At 36.2% G+C, this 13,954-nt stretch overlaps 1 protein-coding gene and 1 long non-coding RNA gene across 6 annotated transcripts in view; one reads left to right on the top strand and one right to left on the bottom strand.

Moving 5' to 3' along the window:
* LOC143367726 (uncharacterized) overlaps positions 1-13,954 on the bottom strand; it is a 58,206-nt gene that overhangs the window by 29,968 nt on the left and 14,284 nt on the right. For 2 of the 5 annotated variants that reach the window (XM_076809852.1, XM_076809854.1), the window contains exon 6: positions 12,297-12,845. The exons of the other annotated variants lie outside the window; for them this stretch is intronic. In XM_076809852.1, the coding sequence (XP_076665967.1) occupies positions 12,367-12,845 (479 nt within the window). In that variant the 3' untranslated portion in view covers positions 12,297-12,366. Of the gene's footprint in view, positions 1-12,296; positions 12,846-13,954 lie in introns of those variants that run through there. 5 annotated transcript variants of the gene reach the window in all.
* LOC143367769 (uncharacterized) overlaps positions 1-13,954 on the top strand; it is a 231,249-nt gene that overhangs the window by 204,891 nt on the left and 12,404 nt on the right. The gene's annotated exons all lie outside the window — the stretch shown is intronic.

The following is a 13,954-nucleotide window of genomic DNA, read 5'->3' as shown; positions in this document are numbered from 1 at the left end:
AACAAAAAATATATTTCTATAACTTAAGACATCCTTAATCCAATGCAAAAAGTCCCATTAATTTATACATAGTAGTTTTCCATTAATTAATTCCTAAAGATCACCTATTTTGGGGGGGCTCTAGACCGGAAGGTCCCCTTAATCTCAAAGGTCCATAGACTCAACAATTCGGTCATTCACTGGTTGGTTTACCCTACCAAAGTTTTCAATTTTTTTGTGCATATAGTACATGGATAGATTAAAATATCTGCCGAGTTTCAATTGTTTTCGCTACACCGTTTTAAAGAAATAAATTATAACTTGAGAAAATTGTGAATTCAGGGCATTTTCACTGCCAAAAGTTCAACTAATAATTTTTGAAAAAGCATTTGTAAAGTGAAAAATCCCTCTCTACAAGTAAAAATAAGACTCCACCTATCGTTCGAGTTCCTTACATCTAGATTTACTAAGAGACGTAGATATTCAAGTGTTTCAAATTTCAAACACTTTTGATTAATATTGTACGTCCGATACATCCTTAAATGTAATCCATGAGAAATTATGCAATTAGCGAAGTTAGAGTCAGAGCATGCCCACTTGCTCACCACAGAAATTCGTATCTAATTTCATCCCCGAACAAACTTCTTTTCGACGAATGAATAAAAGTCGATTGCACCATAAAATAAGTATATCGAGGCTGACGTACAAATTTGAATATCTTTATTCACTGATATCTTCGCGTTGACAATTAAAAGGTCGCATACAATTAACGCCAACCAGAACATTGATACAGATACCACAGTCTGAAAACCATGGAAAAACTGTTGTAAAGAACCTTCGCGCGTTTCCCCCGTGTACTCGTATCAATGTTCTAATCTCGACAGTTATCTATATTAAATACCTATTGTTCATTCCCTGAACCAAGCTTTTCCTCGCCAAGAAAAGTGTTTATCCAACTCTTGTTTACGTGTATATTTCGAAGGGGAGCCTGAACCGGTAGAAAATCGAAACGGAGGTAGTAGAAACACAGGCTACATCGGACTTACACGTGGGAATTAACTGACAAATTCACTAGCAGGTGCTAAGTACACGTTTCAATTAAATAAAATAAAATCAATGGCAAGTGTTTGATCTTTAAAGTATCTTCTGGACATTCGAAAATTAAAATTGAAACTTTTCTGCGTTCAGATTTTGATACAGATAAAATTTATTTCAAACGGATTGCACACTGTTGGTTAACTTTGGTGCTGGACCCTCTGCAGACTATAATGATCTAGTATCGAAGCAATAACATCTTATTCCTTCCTTTCAAACGCTTGGACTTATAAGAGTCGCGAGTTTGTGAAGGATCATGACACATATTACGGAGTGCAACAGAAGCACCTAATGTTTAAAAAATAAATTTTATCGGAAAAAATTAATATTTATTGTTTCGTTTGTAATAATTTCGTCGGTAGAGAGTCGAACGGATAGCACTTTAATTATTCGCAAAGCAAAACCAACTGGTCCAAACAGTCAGCCAATTGATTTTGTTCAGACTATAGCGACAATAACCGCAATATTATAAAATAAAAGAATGCTTTGAGAATTCTTATCGAGGCCGATGTAAAATGTATTTCCAAAACATATTCTGTTACGGGCTTCACTGTATAAATATGAGTATCCTCGATCTCATTTAAGAAGGAACCTGCCGGCCGACGAGTTTAGAACCGGTTCTGCGCAGCTGGACGCTCATTGGTGCCGGGAGGAGCCACTATTGGCTGCTCCCCCACCAACGCTCTTTCGGAGCCAATCAGCTCATTTTCTACATGCGCGAAACGGGTTCCTTTTTAAATGAATGGGAGAATCAAGTGAATTAGGGAAATTCATTTAGCTCGAGGGAGTTGCTAGGAATTCATCGAAATGGTAGCTACTTGCTGTCTGCTTTTTTTTCTTATAAAAGAAAAAAAGGTGAATTCTCAGAATTTCGCAGTAATTGCACCGCCAATTAAAGAGTTTCGATTTTCTCTTAATATCTAGACTCGTTCGATACTTGCAACAACCTGTACGGGCATCACGAACAAGAGATTTAAAAAATGTCACAAATCGCATAACAAAACGCGGTCTCTATTTTTTTTTTAATTTCTGCTTTAAACAATAGCTCGCAGAATTCGAATAAAATAGGAACCTAAAGTAACGTAAAATAGGTGTTCGAATCCTCACTAGCGCGAGAGATAATTCGGCTAAACGATCGTTTAAGTATCACGGCGATACTTTCCCTTAATTAGCGAGTCGACCGAGCGATTAATCGGTGGCTCTGCGAATTAATGACGGTGAAACAAAAAAAAAAGGAACAACTCTACTGAAATACTTCTCAATCATTTGCAGTCTTAAAGTTTAAAATTTCACACGTACGGTTGAAAGTTCACATGCCTTTATTTCAACAATAAATAATTAACGCCTGCGAAACAAGGAAATGAGTTACGTAGTAATTTGGCGATTTTTAATACACTTCTTTCCTGCGTGATTTGTAATTGCGATGCAATCATTGTTCAATTATTTATTGTTTACAATTCTGTAATGCTTGAAAACTGCTTGTTCATCGGCGCTTCGTCGAAACTCTTTGGACTGTTTGAATGTTGTCCGTTTCAATTTCTCGGTGCAAGTTGTACAGAAAATTATACAAAAAAACTATGATTACAACTATTCGAGCCGATGTAAGAAAACGTTTTACAAGCTACTGAAAAAAAAGGTGTACAATGTTGTCCTCCCTGTTTTTATTGCAAAGTTCGGTCTGCACAGATAATTGCACATTTCAGTGGTTTAACCACGCAACAATTAATTAAAGCTCCACAATTACAAGAAATTTATCCAAACTCCACTTTCCAGTTGTAATGAAAGTAATGACCAATGGGTTTCTTTCTCATATAAAAATATACTCACCCGTTTCTTTTACAACATATCATATGCAAATGAACAGCCAGGCATTCGCCAAAGCTTCAATGGAAATATAAATAAAAGCAATTTATATATTGCTGTCAAATCTATCTACAATAACGATAACTGAATGTGTGATAAACCAATTGATCACTAATAAAAAAAAAACACTGTAACAAAATGCAATGCTCATTTAAGTAAGGGAAAATCGCAATTATCTGCCCAGAAATTCGCCTAATTGTAAGTACAAAATCTTATTTCCCTTTCTTACTTTTGACATCAACATTCTTTCGCATAACAAAAGGATAGAAGAAAGCGGTTATTCAGTCGTTTGTATGAATAATTATGAATTATTATTTTGTATATATATGCTATGTCGCACGGGACAGTTTATAATAATATGTCCTAATAAATAAATTCACCTCGTTTAGGAGGTGAGAAAAATTTCTACGCCAGAAGCGAGAAAATTCGAAGGAAATACACTTGCAGTGCTTTCCTCCAATGCAGATGCAATGTTTCGTTCTCAATGAGAAAATACCTCGAAAATTTTCAATTCCAATACCCTCCCCTCTTTTCCTGCCAACGTTATTCGTTCATCGTAGAAATTTTACAAACAATTTTAATAAAACTTCGAACGCCTAATTTATGGACACTTCTTATTTCGCATAACTACTGGAAAACCGACTTCCTAGATTTTTCGCAAAATTCTTTCAAGGGTCCTGGCAAATTGGTTGCTCTTCGTACAATTCATTCCAATCCCTCGCAAACCGAAATTCTGTGCAATTTTTCGCAAGGATACTGCGAACTTTTAATTATTATTTATTTCGCAAGAAATCTAGGAGTCTGTTTCATCTTCGAATTCTCAGTAAAAATTCTACGATCTAAATTTTACTTTTTTGTAAAAATTTTTCGAATCTAATATTTGTAATCTATTGCAAAAATCTTGAAGTATGATATTTGCGATAACTCTCCTGAAAAATCTGCCAGAGGCTTGAGATTTAATGCTAAACGCTCTTCTTCGAACATTTTGTTTGCAAGAGAAAATCGGAATCCTAATCTTCTTCAGATTTTCTGCAAAATTATTAAAAAAACGATATCTTGAATGTTACACTGCTCTCATTTTACTAAAATTTTTAATACATTCAAATGTATATTTTCGCAAAAAATTTTGACGTTATTAACAACTTGTTTAAATTAAAAAATTATTACTGTTACAAAAGTTGAACTTCCAAATTTTCATTTCTCTCTTAACACATTCTCAAGATCAAGGTTTTTTTATTGCTTGGAAATATAATCTCTGATTTTTGCAAGGACACGAAAGATCAGAATGTTCGGTTCTTCAATTTCCCTCTAATTTCTTTCCCCTTTGCAAACAATTCTGAAGAACAGTAGTCCCGATTTGTCGAGAACATCTCTGGCTTCAATGTTCGCGTGACTATTCTAAACAAAGTTTTGAGGAGATCTATCCGCCTTTTTATAAGGATAGTAAAGTACAGTTATCTCGTAGCCTTGCAACAACAAAAATTTAAAGCAGAATGTTCTCTATCATTTTCCCTTGTGTCATATAGTGTACATTTTAAATCGTTTAATTTGCCAACGAGAGCTCTGAAATGTTTTGAATCCTTTGCGAAGACTGCTGAAGTATAACGGTGTATCCATTTTTTTTTTTGCAAAAATCCAAACATCCAATATTTTTTTTTTTGTTTATATAAAAGATTCGACAATCAATCTTCCATCGCGTTCCTCGCGCATGTGCTGAAATCTGAATCTTCCCGTTACATTAACTTGAATTTCACACCGTATCCGTTTTTGCAAAAAAAAAAAGAAGGATTTCCCAACATAGATGCGTAAAAAGTGTTGCATTTTATCACTTTGGATTCTCGTTCGGTGAACGTTTTTCTCACTGAAATTTGCAACCGGGGGTCTTATATAATGCGGAAAGCAATAATTTACAGCTCGACGACACTATTGCCCAGATATAATTTACGATATCTTTAGATAAATATTAATAGATAGTTAGATCTTATCTAGTAGTGCTTACTTCGTAGTAAAATGGTTTTTATATTGATTCCTTAAACGATCCGTGAACCGAACATTCGTTTAAATAAATAAGACCAAGGTACGCCAAGCAGTGGACACATTAGTAACATTTGCCTGTTTACCCCGAAGTTATTTAGAAGATTTATGGAAATTTCTATTTCGAAATCAACAGGGAACTAACGACTGCTGTTAACAGCAATATTCAGCTAGATATTTAATAGAAATTTAGTTAATGTATTGGTCTCGCAATTCAAGCAGTTATTTAATGCGCAAAGCGATGAGACAATTGCTAGAATCACTGAAAAAAAGCATTATAATTGCGGACTCGATGAATGAATGAAAGCGAAATTCTTGAATGGGGAAGAATTCTATTATAGTTCTTCGTCGCTTATCAATTTAACACTGATTGCGAATAATTGGAACGATTCATCAGCTCCTCAAGAATATGGCGATGCAAACATAGGACGTCGACTACACTGAAGTACATTTGACGAATATTTTAAATATTCCAACCCTTCGTGGTCACACGGGGTGTATTGTACCCCAAGAATAATTTTCGAGCTAAAATGTCGGGGCTTTACGACTTTCAAAGGGGATTTGTCACAAGAAAAAAATATAAAAAAAAATTTAAAAATCGTTTTTTCCCACAAACGTGGAAAATCGCTTGTTTTCAACTACAAATTTTGTCATATCAAAATTTACATTTCTAGAAAAAGACTATTAAACCAGTGGCGGATACAGGGGGGGGGGCTGAAGGGAGAAATACTAATTTTAATTTGCAAAATACTTATTTTAACTTAGCAATATGATGGAAAATATGATAGATTGATACTCCAAAAAAAAAAACAGTTTTTCATTTAGCAGGAAAATATCAGAAAGATCCTTGGTTCATTTGTCAGACCTACCCCCCCCCCAAGGGAGAAATACTTATTTTAACTTGCAAAATAATTATTTTAACTTAGCAATATGAGGGAAAATATGATAGATTGATACTCCAAAAAAAAAAACACTTTTTCATTTAGCAGGAAAATATCATAAAGGTCCCTGGTTCATTTGTCAGACCTACCCCCCTCCCCTCCCCAAGGGAGAAATACTTATTTTAACTTGCAAAATAATTATTTTAACTTAGCAATATGAGGGAAAATATGATAGATTGATACTCCAAAAAAAAAAACACTTTTTCATTTAGCAGGAAAATATCATAAAGGTCCCTGGTTCATTTGTCAGACCTACCCCCCTCCCCTCCCCAAGGGAGAAATACTTATTTTAACTTGCAAAATAATTATTTTAACTTAGCAATATGAGGGAAAATATGATAGATTGATACCCAAAAAAAAAAAAACACTTTTTCATTTAGCAGGAAAATATCAGAAAGATCCCTGGTTCATTTGTCAGACCTACCCCCCCCCCCCCCCCCCAAGGGAGAAATACTTATTTTAACTTGCAACATAATTATTTTAACTTAGCAATATGAGGGAAAATATGATAAATTGATACCAAAAAAACACTTTTTCATTTAGCAGGAAAATATCAAAAAGGTCCCTAGTAATCTTGGATTCGGCTCTGCCCCCCCCCCTACCCGAAAATCCCAAATCCTTCCCCGCATTAAACCATGATTGTATAAGTATTACGAACGTACAATTATCACAGAAAAAGTTAAAAGATTGAAAAATACGAAAATGGTAACTGAAAGAAATCACGCTGGGGTAAAGTGAACCCCGTGTGACCAGCTTGTGATTATAAGAAGGTGTGACCACGAAGGGTTAAATCCAGTGGTTACAACCGAAATCATTTCATAATTCAATCTAAAGCAATTTAGACGAAAACATCACACCGAAAATATATCGCGGTAAAATTACAACCATTGCCATTCAATTATTGATTCATCAATTAAAGCGACCGTGGCGCGCTGATATCTTTAAGCATATCAATACTAAGAAACCAACGGATAACGATAGATTTACACTTCAACGGTTCGGCAATTGTCTCAGCTGTAAAGTCGCCATACAAATTGTATAAAGTTAATAGCGCGAGCTTGACGTGCGACCAGAAATGAAAGAGAAACAAAATGCACCACGTTTTTGATGAAATATTTTACAGAAAAAATACTGAACGTGCCCGTCGAAAGTCTATCTACAATAAATACTTGTTAATCGTTTGATTCGTGACGACTGCTTTAAGCAAACTACTATTCATATGCGAGGTGCGAATAAAGAAGAAGAGAAAGAAAAATTGGAAAATTTCACGAAACAATGCGTTAACAAATCTCGCGTACAACTTGCAAACTAAGAGAAGTACGTGATTACAAAAGATTGCATATACCCTAGGACTTTTTTAATACTGATGAACTAACTACTTTTACGCTTGAGAGATTTCACTATCGATTACTGCGCCTTTACAGTTATAAAAATCGCTATTAAAAAATATAGTGAAATACTGGTCGTTTGAGTACGCTATCGAGTAGAAAATCCCTTATATTAGACATAAGAATCATAGACATAGACGTGACAATGGAGAGAGAGAGAGAGAGAGAGAGAGAGAGAGAGAGAGAACTAAGAAACGTGAGGTTAATTTGTGATACAATTAGCGAATGCTTCGGTCGCAAATTCAGTGAAGTAGATTTCAGCAATACACTTTTCGTATTATATGCAAAATTCGTTTTCACCTTGGGCAAACTCGTCCTTTTAATTACTACCGCTTAATCCGAAAGGTATTTAACTAGATTCTTGTTATAGAAGGTGTCAGAAAACGAAATTGAAGCACACAGTTGAATATTAACTTTTTCCTTTTTCTTCCCCCTGTCGAAGCAAGGAAGAACTTCTCGGTAGCAAGATCAATCTGCACTTTTTGCTCAATGTAATAATCTCTTTCACGTAGAAAAGAAATTTAATAAGTCACCCGAAGATGATTATTATTGCTTCTTGGCGTTGAAAGAATTTGTCGTGCACTAATATTCAGAGATTATTAAATGCAACCTGCTTATATCTGTATTGTTGCTTTCCATTCCGTTTTTCGACACCCCGCAGACATTCATTACACTTATAAAACTGTTTTGAGAAACTTCGATTTGACTAGATTTCATTCTTATCAGTAATTATAAAATCTAGTTTCCACTTCCTTCGGAAATGGAAGAACTAAAATGTTCCGAACGAGAAACCAATCTCCGCTTTCGATTAACCCTAATTCTAACCCTACAGTTAATTACTAGCTCTTGAGTACACGCATCGCTGTTTTTTTACAATATATACAACAAATAAACAAATGCACTTCCTTCGAAAAAGAAAGAAAGTAGGAGAAACAAGGGGAACCCTATAATTTAGAGGGTAGTCGAGAGTCGGTTTAAATGCCTCGAGGGTAGCTCGAGTCGTTTCGAATAAATAGTACAAATAAATAATAGCTAAAACGATTCCATCGATTAATAAACGGGAATGTTAATATCCGCGGCTACTCGTCGAATCTTTTTTCTTCGTATTCTTTTGTTCTTCTCTGACTGATAAAAAAATAGAGAGAGAGAGAGAAAAAAATCAGTTGAATCGAAAATTAGAAAGTTTATGGCTTTCGAAATCGAAATCCTTCCAATTTTCGATATTTTAAAAGTACCCTAACTCGACACTTTCTTTCTTTCTTTCCCGATACAATTTTTTAACGCCTCCAAGTCCGCAAGTTGCCCGACTTGTACACTTGAAATCCGGAACTCTTTGATTTCCAAATTTCACTCTCAAAAAAGAAAAAACGCCTTTAATTTCTAATTAAAGCTTCCCAATTTTGGAAATCCGCAATCACTTCTTAAACTCGAAGAAGCGTTATAACTTTCCAATTTTCAAATCGCCCACCGCTTGAAGAACAGTGTTCTCGAAGGGGAGAAAAGGAAAGACGAAAGACGGAAGTTGATAAACTGCCGCGAGAAGGTGCTTTCCCCTGGCTCAGACGTTTCCTAGACATTGAATTTTCGAACTTCTACTCTTTGCTGTTAATCAGTTGATTATTCGGCGGTTTCGGGTGGAAAAATGGAAAAACTGCATTTCTCGGTTGGAATGTATCAATGAATTAATCAATCAACTAATCGGCTGATCGGTATTATCACTTTTAATGCCCAGCGAAAGATTGCGTGTTAGAAAAATGATTTCCCTGTTACTCTGTCTGTTTCTGTTTCGTTTTCATCTGTTTTAAGTCCCTGTTCATGCGTTTCATTGCTTTGTCCATTCTATTTCTCTATCTTTGCTGCTCGCTGCTTGATTCTGTTTGTGTGTGATATATGTATATGTATAGGAATCTCGATCTGCGGGTCCAATCCATCGATTGCGTGGGAATTAAATAATGTGTTATAAAAAAAAATCACACCAAAATTAATCAATAGAGTCGATAAAATTAAAAATTCCATAGCATACTGTGAAGCTTAAATTAAAATATTTTAAATAGTAGTTTGTTGAAAAATTAGTAACAAATTAATTATTTTAAAAAAAAAATATTACTACAATAATATCACTGTTCATTTAATTTTCTATTCGCGAAATTTATGGAATTTAAATTCTCTTATGAGTTTTTATAGTGAAATATACAAATTTTTTAAGAGAATTAAGTCAGAATATAAAAAATTTAAAAATATTCATGGGACGCGAATATCGACCTTATTTTAAACAAAGGAAAATGTGAACAAGTGACGAGTTGCAAAAAAGTAGAGCGCGTAACGATCGAAGAAGGATCCGCAGATCGAGGTTTGCAACAGGCTGCCTGTACAACAATCTTAATAACATGATATGCAACATTTATATTCTAATCTTAGAGTCAGTAAAAACTATGCGCTGGGCACGAAGCTCTCTCTGTTTCACGCGTTGCGAAAAGTAACCGAAAGATCGCCGGGAAAAGTGCGTAACAACGGGAAAGAAAAGACCCGCCCACGTACAAGACGAAAAAATTGGAACTATCTCTCTTTTTTTCCGATCTCTTTCGTGGTTAATGCGTCTAGCGTTTCTGTCTTTCATTTCTTTTTCTTTTTTTTTCTTCCTTTAATCTGATCAGTCGCAGTCGTTGCGACTCCGGCACTATTGTAAAACGGTATGTAAATATACTTATTATAATAATATATAGCTGCATCTGTGATTTGATTGTAAATCGTGAGGTAAGGAGCCTGTGTGAACGGCGCGATCAACTCGAGAAACATTTCTAATTGCCCCGAATATCGAGAGTCTATGTAAAAATTTTCAATAATTTTAGAATCATTCGGACGATGATTTGCCATACGAATAATAATAATACTACGAGTAACAATAATTAATAATTAACGAACGAAGGCGGCAGGTGTTTCGAATATGACGATCAACAATTAAATAAACGAACGAATAAACAGCACAATTAACCGATCGCGGCAATTCAATTAACCGAGGCGTAACGAGCGAGACGAAATTGTGAACGATCACTTGGACAGTAACTGAAAGCATTATTGAGAGCAGTGCCGCTGATGAATAATTATTAAATTATCGAAAATCATAGACTCTGATGTACAGTAGGTATATCGCGAAAAATTTGTCGAGCACATCGCGCTCACGGAACTATTGTCATCTGTAAAATATAATATAAAAGATCCTGAGTTGTACTGTGTGGTACTATGGCTATGGAGTTCGGCGATGTCGGAGATGGCTTTATCCTTTCCCTTCGTCCATTTAAATAAACGTGTATATACAAATTACTTCAAGTATTCCGTAACGAATCAATACCACGCGATAACTGACGCCGAGCGTCGGATAGTCGCTGGCGTTCCATAAAACTTTTAAGATACTGATGAACAGAGTTTAATCGGCGTATAAAAATTTATGCGGTGTTAACCAGTACCTTAAAACATTAATAATCAGTGTACACAGAAAGTACCTGCGGAAACCATAACGCACTTTTGGGCATGGAAATCCGCCGATTTGTTTTTTGAAAATAAACCTACGAAATAAGATAATAATAATACTGTTTACAGCGAACATTTACCAACTAAAGCCTTAGAAAGTACTCGGAAATCAACATCGCGTTACAAACTTTACTTTTTGCCGTTGTTGAAGTAGAAACTTAGCAGTGAGAGGAATAGAAAGCAGATTTAATACTGTACAATTAACGGTGAACTGTGAAAAGCTTGTGTAAGCAAATAATTCTAATTGAAGTCTGGTTTAATGAGAGAATGAACGTATGAATTTAGCTCTGGAATATCACATTAGAGCGTGTAAAAGAGTTCGCAAGAAAAGCCACCTCGGACACAGGCCTCTTATAATATATTAAATTTAATCTGCTGCATCACGGTGGTTTCCCATCGATAACTGTCAATAATAAATCCTCTGTAAATCTGCTTGAGCTGTAAAATCGGTAGGCTGTCTATCGCACCGTTAAACTGCTACGCGGTGAAAAATATATTATAATATGTTCGTACGCCATCCTGGGAGTTTCTGTGCGTGTCACCCAGTCGTGTGACGCAATCAATAAAGTAAATATAATCCTCTGTAAGAATATAATATCGTTGTAAATATCTGTAGTTTGTATAACACTGTATAGCATCAAATAAAACAACAAGTTATCCTGGCTCGCGGAATAATCAGTACGAGGTGGGATGGCTGCTCCACTTGTGGCAATTGTTTGCGGTTTCTTTCATGGTTTCTTTAAGGAATATTCTCTCGCTTTTCCTTACGACGAATAGGCACGGGACCCTTTACGAGCTTGTCCTTCAAAGACTTCTATTTCATCAGTTACTGTAAGATGCTGCGAAGAGATTGTTCTACCGAGCGCAGTGCTGCGTGGATCTTCTAATGAAATATCAACGTCGCTTCATCCGATGGTCTTTAGAGTACATTTCCTGCCTGCGTTTCAGTCTGCGCTACGGATGAAATATTAAAATCAGTTCTCTATGAACGTTAAGAACGCGACAGCATTTTGTAACTAAAGATGGAGTCGAAAACACAATTTTCTTTGGAAAACTCAAGGGCATAGAAGCAGAATTGCCACGTAGCCGTGGCTACGTAGTAAAGATGCTCTAAGAATAAATAACACTGTGCTGAAAAGTATTGAAAAAGTAGGCAAGATCGGGTGTAAAATTAAACCTTTCTCTGCACTCTAAAGACTCGATTGTAAGTTAATTGCTTGTGACTATATAACATAAAAGCAAGTTCCACGCCACACATCATTATCTTCTGTAAACAAAAGAGTCGTACAAACAGAGAAGTATGCGTGCAAGTAATTAGCATTATCCTAAGCGTTGTCGCGTAAAGAATTTTCTAAAGCTCTGGATATTTTCCATCGCAGCACAAACTCCCAATCTCTTAGCCGCACCTCGGCCTTCGTTTTGAAAGACCACAGACAAAAACTCCGCGCGGAGTTTGTAACCGCCAGAGACTGTGCTGGCATTATTAATCCTACTCAACCAAAGAACTATCACAAATGGGCCGAAAGAACTAAGGCGCATTAGTGGTATGCTGCATCAAACGGCATCATGCTGCTCTGAAAGTGCTTCGACTCGGCACTGGTCTGGTTGACCTCGTAAGCACCGTCTTGGAATGCTCTTGACTTGTTCTCCAGAGTCACCGCAGCCGCGCCCTCCTCCGTAGGAACTCTAGGCGCGGGGAACGGCTTGACAGCGTCTGTTTGCTGGGCCTGGATCTGTAGATGAGTTTGCGCTCCGGTCTGCTGCTGTGCTTTCGGCTGCTGTTGTTGGTAGATTTCTTCCTGACGGTGTCTGTCCGCGACGCTGAGCTCGTGGAAGCTGACCAGGTGGCGCTTCAGATATAGCTTGGTCTTGAATGGCTTGTTACAGAGAGGGCATGTGACACTCTGAGGGTTGTGGATCAGGCGCATGTGCTGACGCAGGTTCGACAAGTTACTGTACATGCGGTTGCAGACAGGACAGGGGCGTGGGTCCAGCGAGTGCAGTTTGCGTAGGTCAGCTGCAACACACACACAACTTGCTCTAACCCGGTAGAGGCAGCACGGAGAAGGGAGTTAACTTTTTCTTTACTTTGTTTTATTGACTGTATATGTGGGTGGGGTCTCCGATTTGCCAGCCACCACCGGACAGCAACAACCAGCTGAGAAACCCTAGCTGCACGATTGTCGTACGCTCTATCTAGTTTAGCAATGGGATCACTCTTGAAATATTAAACAGCCAACTTAATTTTCTACGTGACTCGACCCGCGCAATCTTTTTTCACTTATTCTTATAAGATACTCATTGTGATTCATTAATGCCAATACATTATACTGTATAAAAATCGTTTGTTTTATAGAAATTTCTTTCAGAAAAGTATATTACAACATGTTGCGTCACGTTGGATCTAAAATTTTACTTAATATTAGTTCAGTCTGATATGTTGTAGTTCAAGACACTTCATACTTTTAGTCTGAAGATACTAAACACTGAATTTCCAATAAAAATATTTCAGTCATCATTATTATATGATTGCTTCTGTTTTTTTTTTTTTTTAAATCATTTTCTATGCAATAAATTATTTTCCAAGTAAACGTGGAAGATAAAAACGTTTGCAAAAATTCAAGAATAATATTGGCGAATCCCATTGCTACCTATTATGCGGAGCACGATATCGCGCGTTACCAACGCACACACATCGGAGACAAATGGTAAGCGTGTTGTTATTGGGTACGTGAGGCGTGAGAGTTCGCGCTGCATCTTCCGAGATTACTCTATGATCGTTTCTCGACAATAACACCCTTTGCATTTATAAATTTTCGCTTGACACTTACAAGTTTATTTTGTTTGAAATTTTTTACAATAATCACTTTTGCTATTGTTGAGATAACAATAAAAAATTATTACAATTAGGCAGTTTCATTTTAATGTAACTATTTCCTTCTGTTTATTCAGCAGTTCGTTAATGAAAATCATAGTTCAGCTTTCTTTACTAAAAGTAGTACAATAATACTCGAAAATTTATATATCACTTAAATTAATTATAAGTGCACAATTGAAAGTAGGATGTAATCAAAATGTTATACTCCGAGTAAGTATTTAGAAAGTAACATTTTTACGTAACGAGGA

Source organism: Andrena cerasifolii, chromosome 4 (assembly GCF_050908995.1).
Source record: "Andrena cerasifolii isolate SP2316 chromosome 4, iyAndCera1_principal, whole genome shotgun sequence".
NCBI classification, from domain to species: Eukaryota; Metazoa; Arthropoda; class Insecta; order Hymenoptera; family Andrenidae; genus Andrena; species Andrena cerasifolii.
The sequence above is the reverse complement of the archived record's forward strand: the minus strand, read 5'-3'. Positions and strand labels throughout refer to the sequence as shown.